Source organism: Tursiops truncatus, chromosome 12 (assembly GCF_011762595.2).
Source record: "Tursiops truncatus isolate mTurTru1 chromosome 12, mTurTru1.mat.Y, whole genome shotgun sequence".
Lineage (NCBI taxonomy): Eukaryota > Metazoa > Chordata > Mammalia > Artiodactyla > Delphinidae > Tursiops > Tursiops truncatus.
The window spans coordinates 40,211,059-40,231,117 of record NC_047045.1 but is presented as its reverse complement, the minus strand read 5'-3'; the positions used below and the strand labels follow the sequence as shown (position 1 = coordinate 40,231,117).

Below are 20,059 nucleotides of genomic sequence, written 5' to 3'. Positions count from 1 at the left end.
TTGAAATAGTCTTTCCCCAGAAATCTGTGTGGCTCTACTCAAATGTCACTTCTTCAGAGAACCCTTTCATGACCACCTTCTCCCATCACTCTCCATCCCCTCTCCCCTGCATCATCTTTCTTCTTAGCTCTTACCACCACAGCCTAACCTGTGAGGTATTTGTTTGTCTACTTATTTATACTCTGTCTTCCTCAATTGGGACATGTACTCTCTGAGCCCCAGGGCTCAGTTCTGTTCTGTTCCCCAGTTTTGTTCTCTGTCATCTCTCAAGCTCCTCGAACAGTGTCTGGCACAGAGTAGGCACTTAAGCTTTATTAAATGAATGAATCAATGAATGAATGAGCTACAAGCTCAGGTATTCATAAAAAATCTAATTTCTTTGTCTCTAAAAATATGATGTTATTCCTTTACTCTTCCCTACTTATTGGGGAGCAAAAAGAAATTAGTAAGTATCCAAGTGAATTTAAAGCTTTATTCCATCTGATTAAGGAACTTCAGGGGTGTTCTATGTCTCTAAAATAAAAATCCTGTTTCTAATCTGCCCTTCTCCCTTCTTCTCATCCCAAAAGGGCATCTAGGTATAAGGAGGGAGGGATATGACTTGTAAATAAAGTAACGACTAACATATATTTAACATCTTTTCCATTTAGGCATTTATTGCTGAAATGCAGATGGTGGCTGAAATTCTTCAACATCTAGTTCAGAGGCCTGAGGATTATTTGGAAAATATCGAACGCATTGTTAAATTTTATAAGGAAATAATTCTTCACCCTTTAGAAGTAAGAACAAGATATATTGCTGAAAATGGGAATGTTGGTATCTGTGTTTTAACCCTGAAATAACTTTCACATTTCTTCCCTTCATGTATTATCTACCTGATTCTCCTCCTCTTGAGCTTGGTAAAATGCTATCAGAATAAGATTGCATTCCAAAAGCTGTTTCACAGAACAATATTATTTTACTCTTACGAAGCAGGAATGTTGCTGAAAATTGCATTTTTCAAAAGTCATTAGGGGAATTTATTTATGGTTGTAGGCTGGAAAGTCCATGTCAAGAGATTGTTTTGTGAAAGCATTTATGGGTTTATCAGAACAAATGTACACTTGAGGTGTATCTTTTATTTTAAAAGGAATTGTTAATTTAGTTAAATTGCAGTCTAAAGAAGAGCTATCCCAGACTGGTTTCTCTGTTTATCCCATTCAAAGATGATTATTTGTAAACATGATAAGGCCATTATATATTATAATAGGAAATTTTTAATTAAAATAATTAGCATTTTAAAAGTATGATTACTGAAATTATGATTATTGAAAAGCATATTTTTATGGTTAAAAATCCAGGGCAGACTCTGTCCAATTTATGTTGGAGATTTATTCAACAAACATTTATTATCTGGTATTTGGCCAGATACCATGCTAAGCAATGGAAATACAAAGAAAATAGAAAACAGTCCTCAAATTACCTCTTCCCATCTGATAGAGAAACTAAAAGAATTTGTTTCATGCTGTTTTATAATGTTTATATATCTTTAGAGACAAATGAATGGATCATTTTCATCACCATTGCCCACCCCGCCCCCGCCAAAAAATGAGAACCAAACTGGTTTCTTTTTTTATTGAAATACAGTTGATTTACAATATTGTGTTAGTTTCAGGTGTACAGCATAATGATTCAGTGCTTTTGTTTTCTTATGTATGACTTTGATTCCTCCCTTCTTCTTCTTCCATTCCCGGCCTTTAAACATAGCTTCTTAAGTGTAATTTACATGTCTATCTATAATATTCTTTCTCCTTCAACAAAAATATTCTACATATTCCTTAAGTGGCTGGCATTGGGTATCAAATAAAGCATAATTAATATCAGATTCTGAAGATTAGAAAACTATATTCATGGGCAGGAGGTTGGATAGGGACCAAGTCTCACATCCTAGCATCACCAATGCCCAGGGCAGTGCCCAAATTCTGGCGAGTGGTAAATGCTTAACAGATGGTCAGCTGAACAAGTGATGAGATCACGAAGGAAAAAGAATAACAGCTTCCGTTTCATTACATGTAAAGCTTCTGGAAATAAATTTTTAAAAAACACCTCACTCAAATAAAAAGACAACAAACTTGAAAAATATCCACATCAACTATGATAAAAGATTTAAAGCTTTGATATAGTAAAAGGTCATAGACTCACAGACATAGAGAACAGACAGGGTTAACAAAGTGGGGGGAGGGTGGGTGGGGGAGGGATGGAGTGGGAGTTTGGGGTTAGCAGATGCAAACCAGTGTATATAGAATGGATAAATAACAAGGTCCTACTATATAGCACAGGGAACTATATCCAATATCCTGTGATAAACCACAATGGAAAAGAATATTAAAAATAGAATGTATATATATGTATAGTGAATCACTTTCCTGTACAGCAGAAATTAACACATTGTAAATCAACTATTCTTCAATTTTTTAAATGTGAAAAAAAAGGTCATAGAAATGATTTTTCTAAAACCTGTAAGGTCTTACCCTCCCGATGATAAATGGGCAAGAAATATGAGCAGACAATTCACAAAAATGAAAGACAAAAGAGTAACAGGACTGTAGAAAAATGTTCAGCTTTACTGATAATAAAGAAAGGCTAATCTAAATTAAGAGATATTTCCATGATCAAATTTTAAAAGATGAACAAGGAATAAGAATTACTAATTCTAGCAAGTATATATGGTAAAGCACACACTCTCATACCCTGCTGAAAGGAATAGAAATTAGTATGGTGGTTTTTAGACAGCTCGTCTGAAAAAACCCCAGAAGTGGAAAAATTCTAAGCCCTACAGCAAAGCATAGATAAGAATCGATTGCCCTGGTGCCAGCAGAGCAAGAATTTCAAAGCCAAGAACCTAGACGTTAGGCCTAGGTGATGCTTGCTGAATAGTATATAGCTTGCCTTGTAAGGTAATTCCAAGGTGCTGGTGTGTGTGGAGGGAGGTGGGAGAGCCTTCAAAGGTAGGAGCCTGCAATTCCAGTCTCCTCTGACCTGGCTGAGATGTCAATTCACTTGGAAGGCCAATACCACCAAAATTCAGTGTTCCTTCAAAAGACATGAGGAAAGCAAGTGGGAGCAAAGTAACCTGCATCATTTTCTGGCTTATATCCTACTTTAGGAGTAATCCAAGGCTAAGTCCTCATTCTCGCCTGTCTTCGAATCCCACCTTGACTCCCGGTCGGACCTGGTATAGGATCTTTAGCCTTAGGATTGTTCCTACCCTAGACTTAGTAAGTCCATTCTTAAGAATCTAGCTTAAGGAAAGTATATGAAACGCAGAAAAGCATAATGTACTTCCTTGTTCAGAGCATGGTTATTTATGGTTAAATAAATAATGCAGACATAATGTGCCTTCTGTCTAGAAGAAAAGAAATACTTAGAACCTGACCTTGCGCAGTATTATGAAAGACAAAATGTACTGGACATTTATGGAGATGATTTTGTTCAGACGATTGCAACAGGGAGAATGTTCATTAAGGAGGACTTTCTCAAAGAAAAGTAAGGGGGCTGGGGTTTTATGGAGGCAGGTAAACAAGGGAGCCACCCTCAGGTCCTATGGGAATCATGAAAAAAGATGGAGATGGATCTTATCCGAGTCTTTGAGGAAAGGTGGAGGTGGGTCTTATCTCCCCACCATCCCTACTTTCTGGGAACACAAGACTCAGATACAGTTCAACATTGCCAATGTCAAAAAATAAAATCCCTTGGATTTTAGATTTTAATGGTAAAAAAAATAGTGGAAGAAAATTTATAAGAATATTAATATATCCTTGAGATAGAGAAAATCTAATTTAAGCAAGGAAGGAAATCCAGAAACAATGAGAACAGATTTCATCATAAAAATATTTTATATTGCAAAAGATACCATAAACAAAGTCAAAAGATAAATCATAGCAAAGCAAAACATTTACAAACCATATGGCAGATAAGGGCTAAAGATTCTCCATGAATGTTAAGCAGAAGAAAGGGTCTAACGGAAAATTGTACAAACCAAATTATGGTTTGGCAGTTTACAGAGATGGATATCTGGATACTGAACATCACCCACAGCCAGGGGAATAAAAAGTGAAAAGAACCAACCCCATTCTTCAGCTAGCAGTTTGGTAGAAATTATTCTATGAATACATACAGAGAGATAGATGCCCCAAAACACTTCTGTTGGGAAAGACTCTAAGACTTCACTGTAGAGAAAAATGGATAAAACAGAAAGAGAGTAAAATTCATCGTAAGAAGACTAGTTTAGACTTTTGTAAAAGCTCTCCTGAAAATAACATCTATTATGTCAAGTATAAAGCAAATAATTTAGCTTTAAATATTTCTTCATGGTATATTAAGATTCTGATCTTTTGCCAATGATCTTGAATGATGAGGCTTGTGTTCGATCATCTGCAGGAAGTAATGGCTGAACACGATTCCCAGTATCTCATTGAGCTAGACGGAAATAAGCCCCCAGAGGAGCTCTTCACGGTAAGTGCAATGCTTAGTAAGAATATGCCACAATTTGGAAAATCAAAAAAGTATCAACTGGATTATACTTATTTTAATAAATATCATTAATAGATTTACTTTTTTAATACCATTTATTTTTGAAAAATTCATCTTGACACTTAAAATTTTGATGTGGTATTTATTCATCTGTCCATATTTAAATCAAAACCGCATTTGAATTTAAAATCTGTGTGACCAAAAGTGCCTCAAAGAAAAGGAAAAGCAGGTAACAGCCAATAGACACAGGACACGATGCTTAACATGAGCCATACGGAAATGCAAACCAAAGCCATAATGAGATACCACTTCAAATCCACTAAGATGGCTAAAATTAAAAACAGAAACCAAAACAGACAATAAATAACAAGTGTTGGTGAGGATGTAGAAAAATTGGAACACCCGTACATAGTTGGTAGGATTGTAAATGGTGTGGCCACTCTGGAAAACAGTGTGGCAGTTCCTCAAAAGGTTAAACATGGAGTTACCACGTGACTCAGCAATTCGTGTCCTAGGTATATACCCAAAAGAATTGAAAATAGGTGTTCAAATGAAAATTTGTGCATGAATATTCATAGCAGCACTATTCACAATAGCTAAAAGGTAGAAACAACACAAATGTCCATTAACTGATGAATGGATAAATAAAATGTGGTATACTCATACAATGGAATATTATTCAGCAATAAAAAGGAATGAAGTATTGACACATGTTACAACATGGATGAATCTTGAACACAGGCTAAGTAAAGAAAAGTTACAAAAGATCACATATCATATGATTCCATTTACATGAAATGTCCAAAATAGGCAGATCTACAAAGACAAAAAATGGATAAGTGGTTCCTTAGTGGCAGGGGGTGGGGGGCGTGGGTTTACCACTGTGGGAGATCCCAGGATAAATGTGGAGTGACTACTAATGGGTATAGGGTATATTTTGGGGGTGATGAAAATGTTCTAGGATTAATTGTGGTGATGGTTGCACAATTCTGAATATTCTAAAAACCATTTAATTGTACACTTTAAATGGATGAATTATATGGTATATGAATTATATCTCAATAAAGCTTTTTTTAAACAGAATATATGCATATTTGAAAATACAATATTATTTTCACTATTAAACAAATGACAATGAGGGGAAATAGTTTCCATACTTATTATAAACAAATGCGGAGTATCTTTTATAAATATTTTAAAACTTCTGATATTTCAATAGGAAAAAAGCAAACATCTCGATAGAAAAAACAGGTAAAGGGCATGCGCAGGTAATTTAGCAAGAAATGTCTAATGATATATTTTTTTAAACTTCTATAATCATATTATTAGTCAAAGAAATGCAAACAGCACAAAGAATAAAAAGCAGCATTTTCTTAGCAGATTTAACAAATTTATCCAATATCCAGGATTGTGGGGAGGGTTTGTGAAATGCTCTTATACCCTTTCATTAGGAGCATACAGGGCACAATCTTCCTGGAAAATAATACGGCATATATGTATCCAAAAGATTTTTTTTTGTTTTGCGGTATGCGGGCCTCTCACTGTTGTGGCCTCTCCCTTTGCGGAGCACAGGCTCCGGACGCACAGGCTCAGCGGCCATGGCTCACGGGCCCAACCGCTCCGCGGCATGTGGGATCTTCCCGGACCGGGGCACGAACCCGTGTCCCCTGCATTGGCAGGAGGACTCTCAACCACTGCGCCACCAGGGAAGCCCCAAAAGATTTTTTTTAATGTCTATCATCTGTCCAAAGAGGCCCAATTTCTAGTAATTTATTCTAAGGAAATACATGGAGATATACAGAAAGATTTTTGTTCAAGATGTTTATGATCAGAAAAAAAGCAAAAAATGCTTGGGAAAGGGTTTTTTTTAAATGTGTGAATTTGAAAGACTAATGCATGATTTTTGGCAAAAACATAATAGTAATTCTTCTGTTTATGGTAACCATACTAAATACATCATTTAAATATATTTCACGTGATAACTTCCCACTTAGAATGTTAAGGAAGAGAAGGTACTTTTTTTTTTCCCCAAAATGTAAATATCTTCATTCTTTTTTTTTTAAACTGAGGTATAATTGACATACAACATTATATTAGTTTCAGGTATACAACATAATGGTTCGATATTTGTAGATACTGTGAAATGATCACCATAATAAGTCTAGCTAACATCTGACACCATACATAAAGAATTTTTTTTCTTATGATGAGAACTTTTAAGATGTATTCTCTTAGCAACTTTCAAATAGGCAATATAGTACTATCAACTATAATCACCATGCTATACACTACATCCCCAGGGCTTATTTATTTTATAACTGTAAGTTTATACTTTTGAATTCCTTCAACCATTTTGTCTACCTCCCATCCTCCACCCCCCACCTCTGGCAGCCACCAATCTGCTTTCTGTATCTATAAGCTTGTGCCTTTTTTAAAAATATCTGCATTCTGATTTAGAAGTTATATACACTCATGGTTTTAAAATAACCAGAAAACACAAAAGTACAAAATACAAAAATAATACAAAATAATATGCATCATAAAAATTACAAAATACAAAAATATACATTACATAAAAAAATAAAAGCAAAAAATATACAGTCCAATACAAAATAATACAAAAATACATTACCTTCTTCTCAAACACCTAATAGGTGTGCAGCATTATGATAAGCTCTAGGGATACAGATGGGAAGGGGTCGGAGAAGTCCCTCCCCTCACACAGTATCCAATATGTTGGGGGAAAATAAATATTTCAAGGGCAGTTTGTGTTATCATCTGGGAGGTACAAGGTACTATAGGAGCTCATGGCAAAAGGACAGGACCTAATCTCATGAGGAAGGCCATGTGTTTGTAATTATTTCTAAATTGAAACTCTAAGGATGAGTAAGAATTAGACCGTGAGGGCTGGTGAGGGGAGGAAGGTGGGACAGTGTTCCAGGCTGAGGGAAGGGTCTGTGTGAAGCCCCAGAGGCAAAAAAGAGCCTAGTGAGTTCTAGGAAATGAATGAAGGACTGGAAGATGGAGGAGTTTTTAGGGGGATGGAGTAGGAGTGGAGTAGTGCCAAAACTTTAGGAATAAGCAGGGGTTGCAGCAAGAAAGGCCTCATAAGCCATGTTGAAGAGTTTAGACCTCATCATGAGAGAGTGGGCTGCCAGTGAAAGGTTTTAAGCCAGAGAGTAAAATACTTCTACTTCCATTTAAGAAAGATCACTCAGACTGCAATGCAAAGGAAAAACTGAGGAGAAGCAGGTTGGTGGGAGGAAGACTAGTTCTGACTTTTGCAGCACATCAGATAAGAGATGGTGGTCTAACCTAGGGTAGTGACTGTGGGAATGGACAGAAGACAAACCTGGGAGCTACTTAATGTAGGAGGACAGGGAGAGAGAAAAGTCAGAAGCAATGCCCAGATTTTTAGTTTGATATGGCTGGTGGCCACATAAGTAATAATGCTGGTGGTGCAACCAAATTAGGGAGAAGCTCCTCACTTAGAATATGCTCTTGCCAAGCTCATCCGTGATCTCCTGATCAAAGCCAGTGGTGACTATTTGGTCTTCATCTAATTCACCTAGAAGCAATATTTGACCCAGCTCATCACTTCTTCCTTCCTGCTCCTTTCTTCCCTTGTCTTCTGGGACCCCACACTACTATAGCTCATTCTACCGCTAACACTCTACATCTCTAACCTCTAGAGTTGGAGGATCCCAGAACTCATTCCTTGAGCACTCTTCTCTGTCTACCCTCATTTCTTAGGAGACTTCATCCAACCCAATGGCTTTAAATACCTTCTAAATGCTGGCAACTCTTAGATTCAAATTACTATACCAGACCTTTCCCCTGAATTTCACACTTGTATAATCAACTGCTACTAAATATATCCAATATATCCAATTGGAAGTATAATTGTCATCTCAGATTAAATGTGCAAGATAAAAGTCCTGATCCGCCATCACCACCACCCTGCCCCAAATACACTCCTCCCACAGTTTTCCCCTCTCAGTATATGTCACATCCATCCTTCCAGCTGCTCCTCTCTTTTTCTCATATCCCACATCCAACCCATCAGCATATACAGCAGGCTTCTTCTTCAAAATATATCCAGAATTTGACTACTTTTTAGAACCTGGGACACACTTTCCTCAAGGTAAAGGGCAGAAGTTCCAACAGGCCTGGTTGAAACTTGCCAAGCCTAGAGGCCCCGGCCAGCAATGGCACCCTGGCACTTCTGCCCACATTCTATTGGCCAGAACAAGTTACATGGAGAAGCTCAATACCAATGAGATAAGGATTCTCACATAAATTAGGGAATTAACAAGAGAAGGGCATGAATATTTGGGGACCAAAGGGTAGACTCTCATGGGTTGAACTGTGTCCCCAAAAATATATGTTGAGGAGCTAACCTTCAATACCTGTGAGTGTGACCTCATTTGGACATAGGATCTTTTCAGATGTAATCAAGTTAAGGTGAGGCCATAGTGAATTAGGATTGGTCCTAATCCAATATGGCTGGCATCCTTATAAGAGAAGAGACGCATGAACACAGGGAGAAAATGGCTATGTCACAACAGAGGCAGAGATTGGAGGGATGCATCTACAAGCCAAGCAACACCAAACATTGTCGGCAAACTACCAGAAGCTAGGAAGAACAAGGCAGTATTCTACACATGAGCTCATGACTTTTTCAGGACATTTGAGATGTTCAAATGCCAATGTATTAAAAGACTTGTTCTTTAAATTTAGACAGTTATGGATCGACTTAAATATCTGAACCTAAAAAGAGCAGCTGTTTTAACCAAACTTCAGAGTGCAGAGGAAGAAATTAATGACACGATGGAAAATGTAAGTTATTTTTAACTGTTTGAAAGTCTACCCTTTCACTATATGTTGTGACCTTAATTTGTATCCTTTCAAGGTTTAAAAGGCCTCAGGATACCTTTTATAAAAATGGATTTGATATTTGGGAAGCTGTAATATTGGCACAATATTCTTGTAGACACTAAACACAACAAAAGTTTTGAAACAAAGAAAGACAATAAAATCAGATCAACCAACCACAGGAATAATAAGAAATAAAGAAACCCAAGTTCAGTTTCAAAATTTTGCAGCACCAAAGAAAGCAAAGACATAAAAGCCCTCAACTCTATACTCATTCGTTTCCCCAATCATTCAACCAATTTTTAAAATAACTACTGTGTTCCTGGCCCTGATGTATTGTGGATGTGATGGTGATCAAATTATAATTGCCAAGTGCTAAAAGGGCTACCAGGACTTTTAAGTGGAGGATATGATCTATTCTGGGAAGTTTAGATTCACCTATAAAAATAGAAATAAAAAAACTAATACCAGAATCATAGATATTATAATTCAAATAAATTGTGGAAATAAATTTAAGGAAAGAGGTCATTTTGTTATCCTGTACTGTGTAATCCCTAGATCTTAATGGCTGAATATAGCTGGAATATGTAACACGAACTGGTGCTGAAGAGGAGGAAAGGTGGGCCTGATGCACACAGAAGCTCTGTACTGAGTCACTTCTAGGTCATAACTGAAGGGAAATTTTAAAGTATTCAGAAAACCCGGGGGCTTTTCCGACCCGCAATTGCCGGGGTCTCGGCTTCCAGAGGAGGAAGACGGCATCGCGGAAGGTCCGAGCTGCGCTGCGCGAGCTCCGGCAACTAGTACTGCCGCCGCCGCCGCCGCCGCCGCCGCCGCCGCCGCCGCCGCCTCCCGGGCCTGGCGGGCCGCCGGCGACAGCGGCAAGTTCTCGCGGGATAAGAATGAGCCCGCGCAGCCCTCGGAGCGCGAGCCCGGGTCGGGGGTAGTTCCGCCAGGAGAAGCAGAATCATCTGTGGGGGAAGGCCCAGCGGCTTAATCTTTCTCCTGTGAAATTGTGCGAGCTCCATGCTGATCAAGATACAAGCTTGAGCTTCAAGATACATACGCGAAAGGGACGAATTCAAGAGGAAGAGATTGAAGGCTGAAGGCTTAGTTGAAGATGGAGAGAAAGAAGCAAAACTTAGCAGCAGTCTCAACGTTATCCTGGCCAAGTTTGTTCGGGACGGGAGAAACGACGCCCAGGCCGGCCGTGAGCAGCAACGTCCTCAGCCCCGGCACCGAGGACCACAGCCTGGAGGACCCCCGGCGGGAGAAGCAGTGGCACAAGGCGAAGACCTTCGGGAGGTTTTTCAATGAAGAACTGGACCAGTCGTGGTGGGAGTTTCAGCACCACAGGGAGAAGGTCCAGGAGAATAAGGACCTTCAGGAGACCCTGAGCAGGACAGAAGAAATTAAGGAAAACGTCGTCAGTCCCGCCGACATGACCCACAGCCAGGAGAACGTGCTGCAGAGCAGACATGCCGAGTGAAGGACAGGCTGCGGGACATAAGCCAGGACTTCGACCACCTGCAGAAAGTCGGCCACCGGGGCTGCGGCGCCAAGGCAGAGTTCGACGAGCCCCAGGTGATGGATCTGTGGGACCCGGCCAGGTCAGCCACCTTCACAGAGAAGGAACTGGAATCCTTTTGGGAAGAGCTCAAGCACTTTGACACCAAAATCGAAAAGCATAACCACTATCAGAAGCAGCTGGAACGAACATCTCATCACGAACAAGCACGTGGTTGGCCACCGGGAGCGCAGCAGGCACGGAACAGAGAGATACGCCTTGTTGGAGGAGAAGACCAAGGAGCTAGGCTACAAGGTAAAGAAATATTGACAAGATCTGTCCAACCGGGTCTCCAGGGCTCACCACAATGAGCTCTGAGGGCCTAGGGAGCTACACACAAAAGTGTGTAGCTGCGGCTGCTAGATACTTCTGCTTTCTAGTTGACAAAAGCGTATAGCTGCGGCTGCTTAGCTGTCAGCTCCTCTGGTCTATTCTCCCAGTCTCCGTGTCCTCGTGAGTTCATTTCTTTTTTCATTCCTCTGCTGTCATTTTTGCAAGGTTTTAGGAAAAAAGCAAACACAAATGTATGTGTTCAGTCTGCCTTTAACCAGAGACAGTCATGATCATTTTTACGGCTGTGATATCGAACTCATTTGAAAGCTCATCTTTTCATCGCCCCTCAGCCCCCGCTAGATATGTAGCCTCGGGGGCTCAAAGTTGAGAGAGGAGCATGGTCTGCTATTCACACACTTTCTTCAAGTTTGGACAGGAAATAGGGATGATAAGGAAAAAGTGCCTGCTTCCTGTCTTAACTGGGTACATTTCAGTCCCTAGCTCGTTGTCTGTGGACTCATGGAGAAGGGTGGTAGCCAAATGTGCCCCACCGACAAGGTTCTCAGTGTCATTCAGCTCCCCTAAGCATTGACAGTTTCCTTCCCATCTAGCTTCTTCCAGCCTTCAGGTGGGGACATCCATGCAACATCCCCGAAACCAGCATGCCTCTTTGCTCTCATATACTGCAGCAGTGCAGGCAAGACCAGAGTTTCCATTCTCATCTGTCCTCCACAGTCAGCTCTGGAACCAGCAATACATGTGAGATCCATGTCTGAAGGTGGGAGGGAGCCAGCCTGGACCTGTCCCCCTAGCAGTTGCCTACCATGTCGTTTCCCTCCAGTTCTCTTGTCCCTGCCAAGGTAGCGCTAGGACAGTGACCCTCTCAGCAGTCTGCAGTCGGTAGAGAAGTGGTTCTTAGCTACTCTGCAGGTGACGAACAGAGGATTGCTGAGGGAGACTTTACATTTAAGAAGAATGAAACAGCTAAGTCAATGCAAATCTGCATGTAACATCTTCCTATTTTAAAACTTATGTAAATTAGCTAAGATTCTGGTATGTTTTCAAACCTTTTCAATAAGAATTTTTCAGAATCTGTTTCCTGAAACAGATAATAGAAAATGCTCTATCCACCTTATGCTCATCCTACCCTACAAGAGAAAATGCTCAGTAAAATTTAAACAAGGTCTTAAAACAGAAATGAAAACTATTTGTCTTATTAAATTTTGGACAAGTACAGAATGGTTGCAATTGAGGAAAAAACCAAAATTTCCTTTATGAATTATTTCTTAAATAGTAGAACATGATCAAAGAAGAAATGAAATAATAATGTGAATTTCAGCCAAACTTATGCCCACATTTTTAATGTTGTTTGCTATTAACAGGATGAGCTGTTCCGTACTCTTGCAGCTTGTAAACTTATTGCACCGAGATACAGATGGCAGAGAAGCAGATGGGGACATACATGTCCGGTGACTTTAAAAGAAGGTAAAATTTTTCAAGGATTGCCAGAATTTTCTGTGAGGTAAGTAAGATTTTCAGAATTTAATTTAAAAACTTGCCCATACCTCTTTTCAGTTGTTTATGATAATGTCATTTTTTAAGTTTTCTAGGTAAAATATACTGGCTTTCATCAGAAGAAGCATTAAAAACATTTTTATTGAACCCACGTCCCTATCTTCTTCCACCTATGCCAGCACCACCATTTAAAGTGTTCATATTTGGACCTCAGTCTTCAGGGAAAACAACACTTAGCAATCTGCTTGCAAAACATTACAAAGGAAAGGTAACTACTTAGCTAGCTACCTAACTAGCTTTCTACCTATCTATACTTGATTATACTTTGTGGGATTTTAGGACTTTTAGGATTTGTACTCAGTTTTCTTTTTTTTTTTTTAAACCCCCCAAACTCCAACTTTAATAAATCATTCTTCTGTTGCAGCCTGATAGGTGTTTCTTTCTTCTGTTTTTTTTTAAGTTAAAAATTTCTTTTTAGCCGCACAGCGTAGATTGTGGGATCTTAGTTCCCTGACCAGGGATTGAACCTGGGCCCTCAGCAGTGAAAACACGGAGTCCAAACTGCTGGACCGCCAGGGAATTCCCTGTGCTCAGCTTTCTTAATTTTATACTGTCAACTGGGTAATTGTTCCACTGGGCTTGGAGTGGGGAAGGCATCTTCCTCGATGCTTTAGTGCAGCTTCCAGACCATAGCCACTCCCGAAAGTCCCCAGATTTGACTGCTATGTCATGCAGACTGTGCCACCCATTACCTTTCTTGGTTTCACTCATCTCCTGTTCCCTGGGTTACACCCCTCCTGGCCCACCGACCCTTCCTCCACACACTCATTCCTGTCATCATTCTTGGTAATTTCACTATCTACAAAGATGACCCTCCCAACACATTGACCTGACAGTTCCTTGACCTCTCCCCTCAGTGATCTTATTCTCCACCCTCGGTAAGTGAAGAGAAATTACTTTTAGCTTAGACCAGAGTGATAGCAGTAAAGGTGGTAAGAAGTGGGCAGATTTGGGATATAATTTGAAGATAGAGCCAAAGGATTTGATGAGGAATTGGAATGTAGAGGAGTTATATGAAGGCCAGTGTGGCTGGAGCATGTAGTGTGAAAGGAGGAACAGCACAAGGTGGAGATGGCTGAAGATGTAGTCAGACAGTGCAGGCCCTGGGAAGGAGTTTGAATTTATTCCAAATGCTATTAAATTCTTTTAAACACAGGGGTAACATTTCCTACTTGCTTTTCACTTTTTTATTGTAAAATATGACAAACGTACAGAAAAGTGAAGCTCATTGAAATATCACAAAACAAACCCCCATGTAACCACCACCTAGGTCAGACACGGAACCCCAGAAATCGCCTTATGCCTCTTTCTAATATCAGTCCTCTTACTCCTTCCACAAAGGTAACCACCGCCCTGAACTTTATGATACTCACTTCTGTACTTTTCTTTTATGGTTTTACCATGTAAGCACACATTCAAATACCATAGATTAGCTTTGCATATTTTTTTAACTTTATGGACTTAAAACAGTTTATGTTTTTTGTGTCTAGCTTCTTTCACTTAACATTATAATTGTGATATTTATGCATGTTATAGCTATAGCTTATTTTTATTGTTTTATTGTATTCTATGGATTGAATTATATTATGATTTATTATCCATTTGAGTGTCAATAAAACTTAGGTTGATTCAGTTCGGGGAATTGTGAATAACATTGCTATAAACAGTCTTGTACCTGTTTCTTGGTGTATACATGCATATCTTTATATAGTTTGAAGGTATATCTAGGAGTAAAATTTCTGGGACATAAGGTATACATATATAGTCAACTTGTGTAGAAAATGCCAAACTGTTTTCAAGACCAGTTCTACTAATTTACTATCCTACCAGCAGTGTATGAGAGTTCCACATTCCTGCCAACTTTTGTTATGGTCAGTCTTTCTAATTTTAGCCATGCTAGTGGGTATATCTCACTGAGGTTTTAATTTGCATTTCCCTGATGACTAATGAGGTTCAACATTTTTTCATATGTTATTCAGATATTCACTTTTTGAAGTGTTTGTTCACTTTGTTCAAGCCTCTTGCCCATTTTTAACTTTTTTGCATATTATTGGTAGGAGTTCCTTATGTTGTCTGTGTACAGTTTTTTTTATTATAAACATTATGACTATTTTCTAATAAACATTATGAATATTTTCTACCACTCTGTGGTTTGCCATTTCCCTTTTTATTTTTATTTATTTATTTATTTATTTGCGGTACGCGGGCCTCTCACTGTTGTGGCCTCTCCCGTTGCAGAGCACAGGCTCCAGACGCGCAGGCTCAGTGGCCATGGCTCACGGGCCTAGCTGCCCCGCAGCATGTGGGATCTTCCCGGACCGGGGCATGAACCCGTGTCCCCTGCATCGGCAGGCAGACTCTCAACCACTGCGCCACCAGGGAAGCCCCTGTTTCCCTTTTTAAATGAAAAATGCACCATACTATATTCATTTAAAGTAAGTCATTGAGTCCTGCTTACACTAAAGAAGAGGGGAATTAGGCTTCACCTTCTGAAGAAAGGAATATTAAAGCATTTGTGGACATGTTTTAAGACCATCACAGTATGTGTCAGACAAAAGAATTATAATTTTAAAATGTAAAGAGTTTTTACAAATCAATATGTAAAAGCCCCAATGGAAAATGATAGTAAACAGGCAGTTCACAAAATAGTTGATCCAAATAGCCATTACACATGAGAAAAGGAGTATCACCTTGATAACCAGGGAGAGGCCAAAAAAAACAGATATATGTCATGTCAATCTCACTGTTGAAAAATCATATTAACGACCAGTATTGATGTGTGGCTAGGATTGGGAAAGTACATTTCTCATACATTGCTGGTTAGGGTATAATCATTAGGGATAACAGTTGGAAATACATATAAAAGCCTAAAATCTATACATATCCTTTGAACTATATGTTTTTCCTGAAGAAACTATCAAAGACATATACATAACTATGTTCTTCATAACCTAGTTTATAATAACAAAATCATGTATATCTAAATATAATTGGTATTTTAGTTAAATATTAAGTTGTAATATATTCATCTAATACAGTACTGTTCATCCATTAAAAATGATGGTGTGGATGTATTTTTGTTGGCATGGAATAAAGTAATATAAGCATATTGAAGGAAAAGCAAAATTGAATCTAGAAGTATGGAAATATTATTTAAACTTAAAAGGCATATATAAATCTAACATCCCAACATTCAGTATTAAGTATATAATCTACCTAACAAAGGACTTATATTCAAAATATATGTAGAATTCTAACCTAATTTTTTAACTAGGCAGAAGTTGAACATATGCTTAAAAACATGTGGGTAAGTGAATGACCAATAAGCTCATAAAAAGAAGCTCAAAATTGTCAGTGATTAGGGAAATGTAAATTTAAACTGCAATGAAACTTCACACCAACTAGGGTGGCTAAAATGTGAAAGATTCACAAAACCAAGTGTTGGTGATGAGGTGGAATAACTTCAATTTTCATACTTTGCTGCTAGGACTTTAAAATAGCCTTAACCACTCTGGAAACAGTTTAGTGCTTTATTTATTATAAAGTCAAACATACACTTAATCATATGACCCAGTAATTCTACTCCTCAGCATTTATCCAAGAGATGTGAAAATGTAATGTCCACAAAAAGACTTTCTCACAAATGTTCATTGATACTTTTAAATTGCCAAAACTGGAAATAACCCAAATGTCCATGATGAATGGATTAAAAACTATGGTATATTCATACAATGATACTACTCAAAAACAAAAAGGAATAGATTACTGAGATATACAGTTACACTGATGAATCTCAAAAACATTATGCTAAGGTAGGAAAGCTTGGAAAAGATTATACACTGTATGGTTCTATTTATATGAAATTCTAGAAAAGGCAAAACTAATTTATAGTGACAGAAAACAAAGTGGTTGCCAGGTGCCAGGAACTGACTATAAAGGGGGATGAGAGGGAACTTTTTGGGGTGATATAAATGTTCTATATTTTGATTGTGGTCGTCATGTATATATTTGTAAAAACTCATCAAACTCTGTACTTAAAATGGGTGCCTTTAATTATATGTAGATTATCCATAAAATGTTGATTTAAAAATATACATGTAATTTGAATGTATATTACATGATCATACAAATATAAATATATATTTATATATATATTGAATTTCCGTGAAAGCAAGTACTCAAAAATCACTGAATTCTGAGAATAACATACCTCCAGCAGCATTAATATTTTTGAGATGGATAGGTATAGCTATAGAAATAGATGTAGATGAACAGTGTGCTTAATATTCAGAGTAACTTGTGCTTATGTTGGTTTTCTCAAATATTCTTTGCAGGTAGTTGACTACGATAAACTTGTCCAACCACGTTTTGATAAAGCCCTCGAAACGCTAACCAGAAATACTATAGCTGAGGCCACTGAAGCAGCCATTAAAGCTGTGAAAGAGCGGCTTCTCTCAGAACTACAAGCTAAAAAACAAGGTGAACTATCTGTTTAAAATGTGTGTTTTAAGCTTAGGTCAACAGTTAAGCTTGACTACCTGAAGGCAAGAACTTGGTTTGCTTGTCTTGATATCCCTGGCGCCTTGCACACTGCATTGCAGCCTCTTAATAAGTGGTTGAAGAAATGAATATACATAAACCTGAATCTTACACAGAGAAAAAGATTTAAGTTCGGGACGACTAAGGAAAGGAATCAGAGTTTCCAAATTCAGATTTCTTTACTTTAATAGATCTGCTTGCTGGGCAGAGACTGAGCAGAATTTGCACCTTTATTTATACCAGTTGTGATGACAACACTTTACCTGACTCGTAGAGTTTGTGTTGTTGCTGTTGTTGCTGTTGTTTTAGGCTGTGTATCAGCCTTGATTGTAATTAAATATTTCTATTTGGGGAATATTAATTTCAAATCCAAAAGTTATAAAACAGTGAAACCGGAAAAAGACTTGGTGATCCATTAACACAATTACATAACTTTACAGATGAGGAAACAGAGGCACAGTAGGTTAAATGGCTTCCTGATATATTCACCCAGCTGGTGGCATAGCTGAGACTTGAACCCTCGTTTCCAAAGTCCCAGAGTTCTTTCTCTTGACCATTCTTCCTCTTCCTGAGTCTCACTGCTTATCATATTATTTTAAAATAGACACAGAGTTTTGGTCTGGGGTTGGGGGGAGGGCGAGTTTCTAGTTTTCTCCAGGAAAAATGAGAGTTTTCATTTCTTGGCTACTTTTGAAAATTTATTGATTGGTTTTGGTAGAATTTATATCTACCATTTAGAACACATGAAAGTAGTTTAATCTAAACATCTCTTCTTAATGGAATACTCTCAGTGCAGCACTTCCTGTACATTTTGTGGGATCTTCCTCACATTCAAAGATCTGGATCCAAAATTTGAGATTAGCTCCAGCAATTTTAGACTAGATTTAACCACCACTGTTTGGATTTCCCAGAAGCTGTGGCAGTATACTGTCATACTATAACCATCCTACTATATAATCATCCTACTATAACCATCACTGCCTCAATTTCAAATATTCTTTTCCTAATAAAATTTTCCTCATTACGAAAGAAATAATAGCTAAATTAATTGAGCATTTACTATATGCTGAGGCTATGCTAAATGCATTACATGTATTTTCGTATTTGATCCTCATAATAGACCTGTGAAGTAGGTTGTTGCTGTTGTTTGAAGTGTTAGCAGAAGGATTTCTTAAATATTTATGTCTAGACTAGGGTGGCAAACCCAGTTGCCAAGAGGGGCCAGGCAGGTAACATAAGTCAAGTAGCAAGTGGACAAGCTTTGTTTGCACCTTAAAAATGAAGTTATAAAATTATAACCTCAATAACCATATGGATAAGGTAGGTATTTATATCTCTATTTTTAGTGGATGAAGAAATTAAGGCTCAGAGGAGTTATATGATTTGACCACAGGCAGCAAGTGATGAGGATTCAAATCAGTGTCTGTATTCTTATCTCCTGTGTCTCTCAAGTGATCACAGAAAACTGGAAAAAGCACATGGAAGAAAAAGTCACTCATACTTACTCCCCAGAGATATTCACTGATAAGAATGTGATGCATGCTTCACCCTTCTCTCTTCTATTCATATTTGTAATGATTAATTATGGTCCTATGGCATATACAAAATTGCATTATCTCATTTTAAAATAATGCTTCTTTCTAATTAATATGTAATTATTGTCATAAATTTTGTGCTAGAGATCTAAATTCATTTTTTCTAAATGGTGAGGCATTTTACAAATAACACTTATTAAATTATCCATAATTCTACTGGATGTTTGAAAGGGCAACTTTATCTTAAGTTTGTGTGTGTGTAAACTTCTGAACTTTCTGTGATTTGATCTTTATATTACAACCTTTAATGCAAAATATTATTAAAATCTTATGATGCATTTTAAATCCAGTAATGCAAGTTCCTCCTCAAAACATTCTGTTTTAAAATTATTCCTGGGTATTCTTTCATTTATCCATAAAATGAGTACATACTGGGTGCCAGGAGCTGTACTAGGCTTTGGGATGCTTGGAGAATTTTGTCAAGTTTTACAGCAAATCCTAGTGGGAGGATTGTGTTAACATTCTACAATAAATTGATGAGGATTCACATCTTTACTATTAAATCTTCTCATGCAGACAGATTAAATCTCCATTTATTGGCCTAATACTTCTAACCTTCCTTAACATTTTATAACTTTCTTCATGTATTGTCAATACTTTTCTTAATAAGTTTATTTCTAGAAATTTTGTCATTTTGTTACTATTAAATGGGATTATTTTTCTATTACGTTTTCCAAGTAGTTATTACCTGTATGTTGGAAAGCTGTTTGATTTTTATGTTTCTTTGTAACAAGCCACCTTACTAAACTTACTTCCTAGTTTTGATAGATTTTTAGTTGAGTCTCTTGAGTTTTGCAGATAGCCAATCTTATCGTTTGAAAAGAAGCATAGTTTCAACTCCTTTTTTCCCAATATTTATGCTTATTTCCTTTCTTGAATAATTATGTAGGCTAGCAGTTCTAGAATGATGTTAAATGGTGGAAGTGATAGTGGGCCTCAGTAAAGGGATCTCGTCAATGTTTATTCATAACGTTATTAAATATTTTTATCCAGAATGGATGTTGGACATTATCACATGCCTTCTCAGAATCTATCAAGATGATCATAAAATTTCTAATCCGTTGACCTACTGATTTGATCAATTATACTAATATATTTTCCAACACTAAGCCATTCTTGTATT

At 37.8% G+C, this 20,059-nt stretch overlaps 1 protein-coding gene and 1 pseudogene across 1 annotated transcript in view; both read left to right on the top strand.

Moving 5' to 3' along the window:
- Positions 1–20,059, top strand: part of AK9 (adenylate kinase 9) — a 125,413-nt gene that overhangs the window by 20,389 nt on the left and 84,965 nt on the right. The window contains exons 8-13 of the mRNA XM_019929566.3: positions 651–779; positions 4,420–4,494; positions 9,253–9,351; positions 12,610–12,749; positions 12,830–13,010; positions 17,137–17,281. Of these exons, the coding sequence (XP_019785125.2) occupies positions 651–779; positions 4,420–4,494; positions 9,253–9,351; positions 12,610–12,749; positions 12,830–13,010; positions 17,137–17,281 (769 nt within the window). The remainder of the gene's footprint in view (positions 1–650; positions 780–4,419; positions 4,495–9,252; positions 9,352–12,609; positions 12,750–12,829; positions 13,011–17,136; positions 17,282–20,059) is intronic.
- Positions 9,457–11,409, top strand: LOC109549069 (alpha-2-macroglobulin receptor-associated protein pseudogene; annotated as a pseudogene).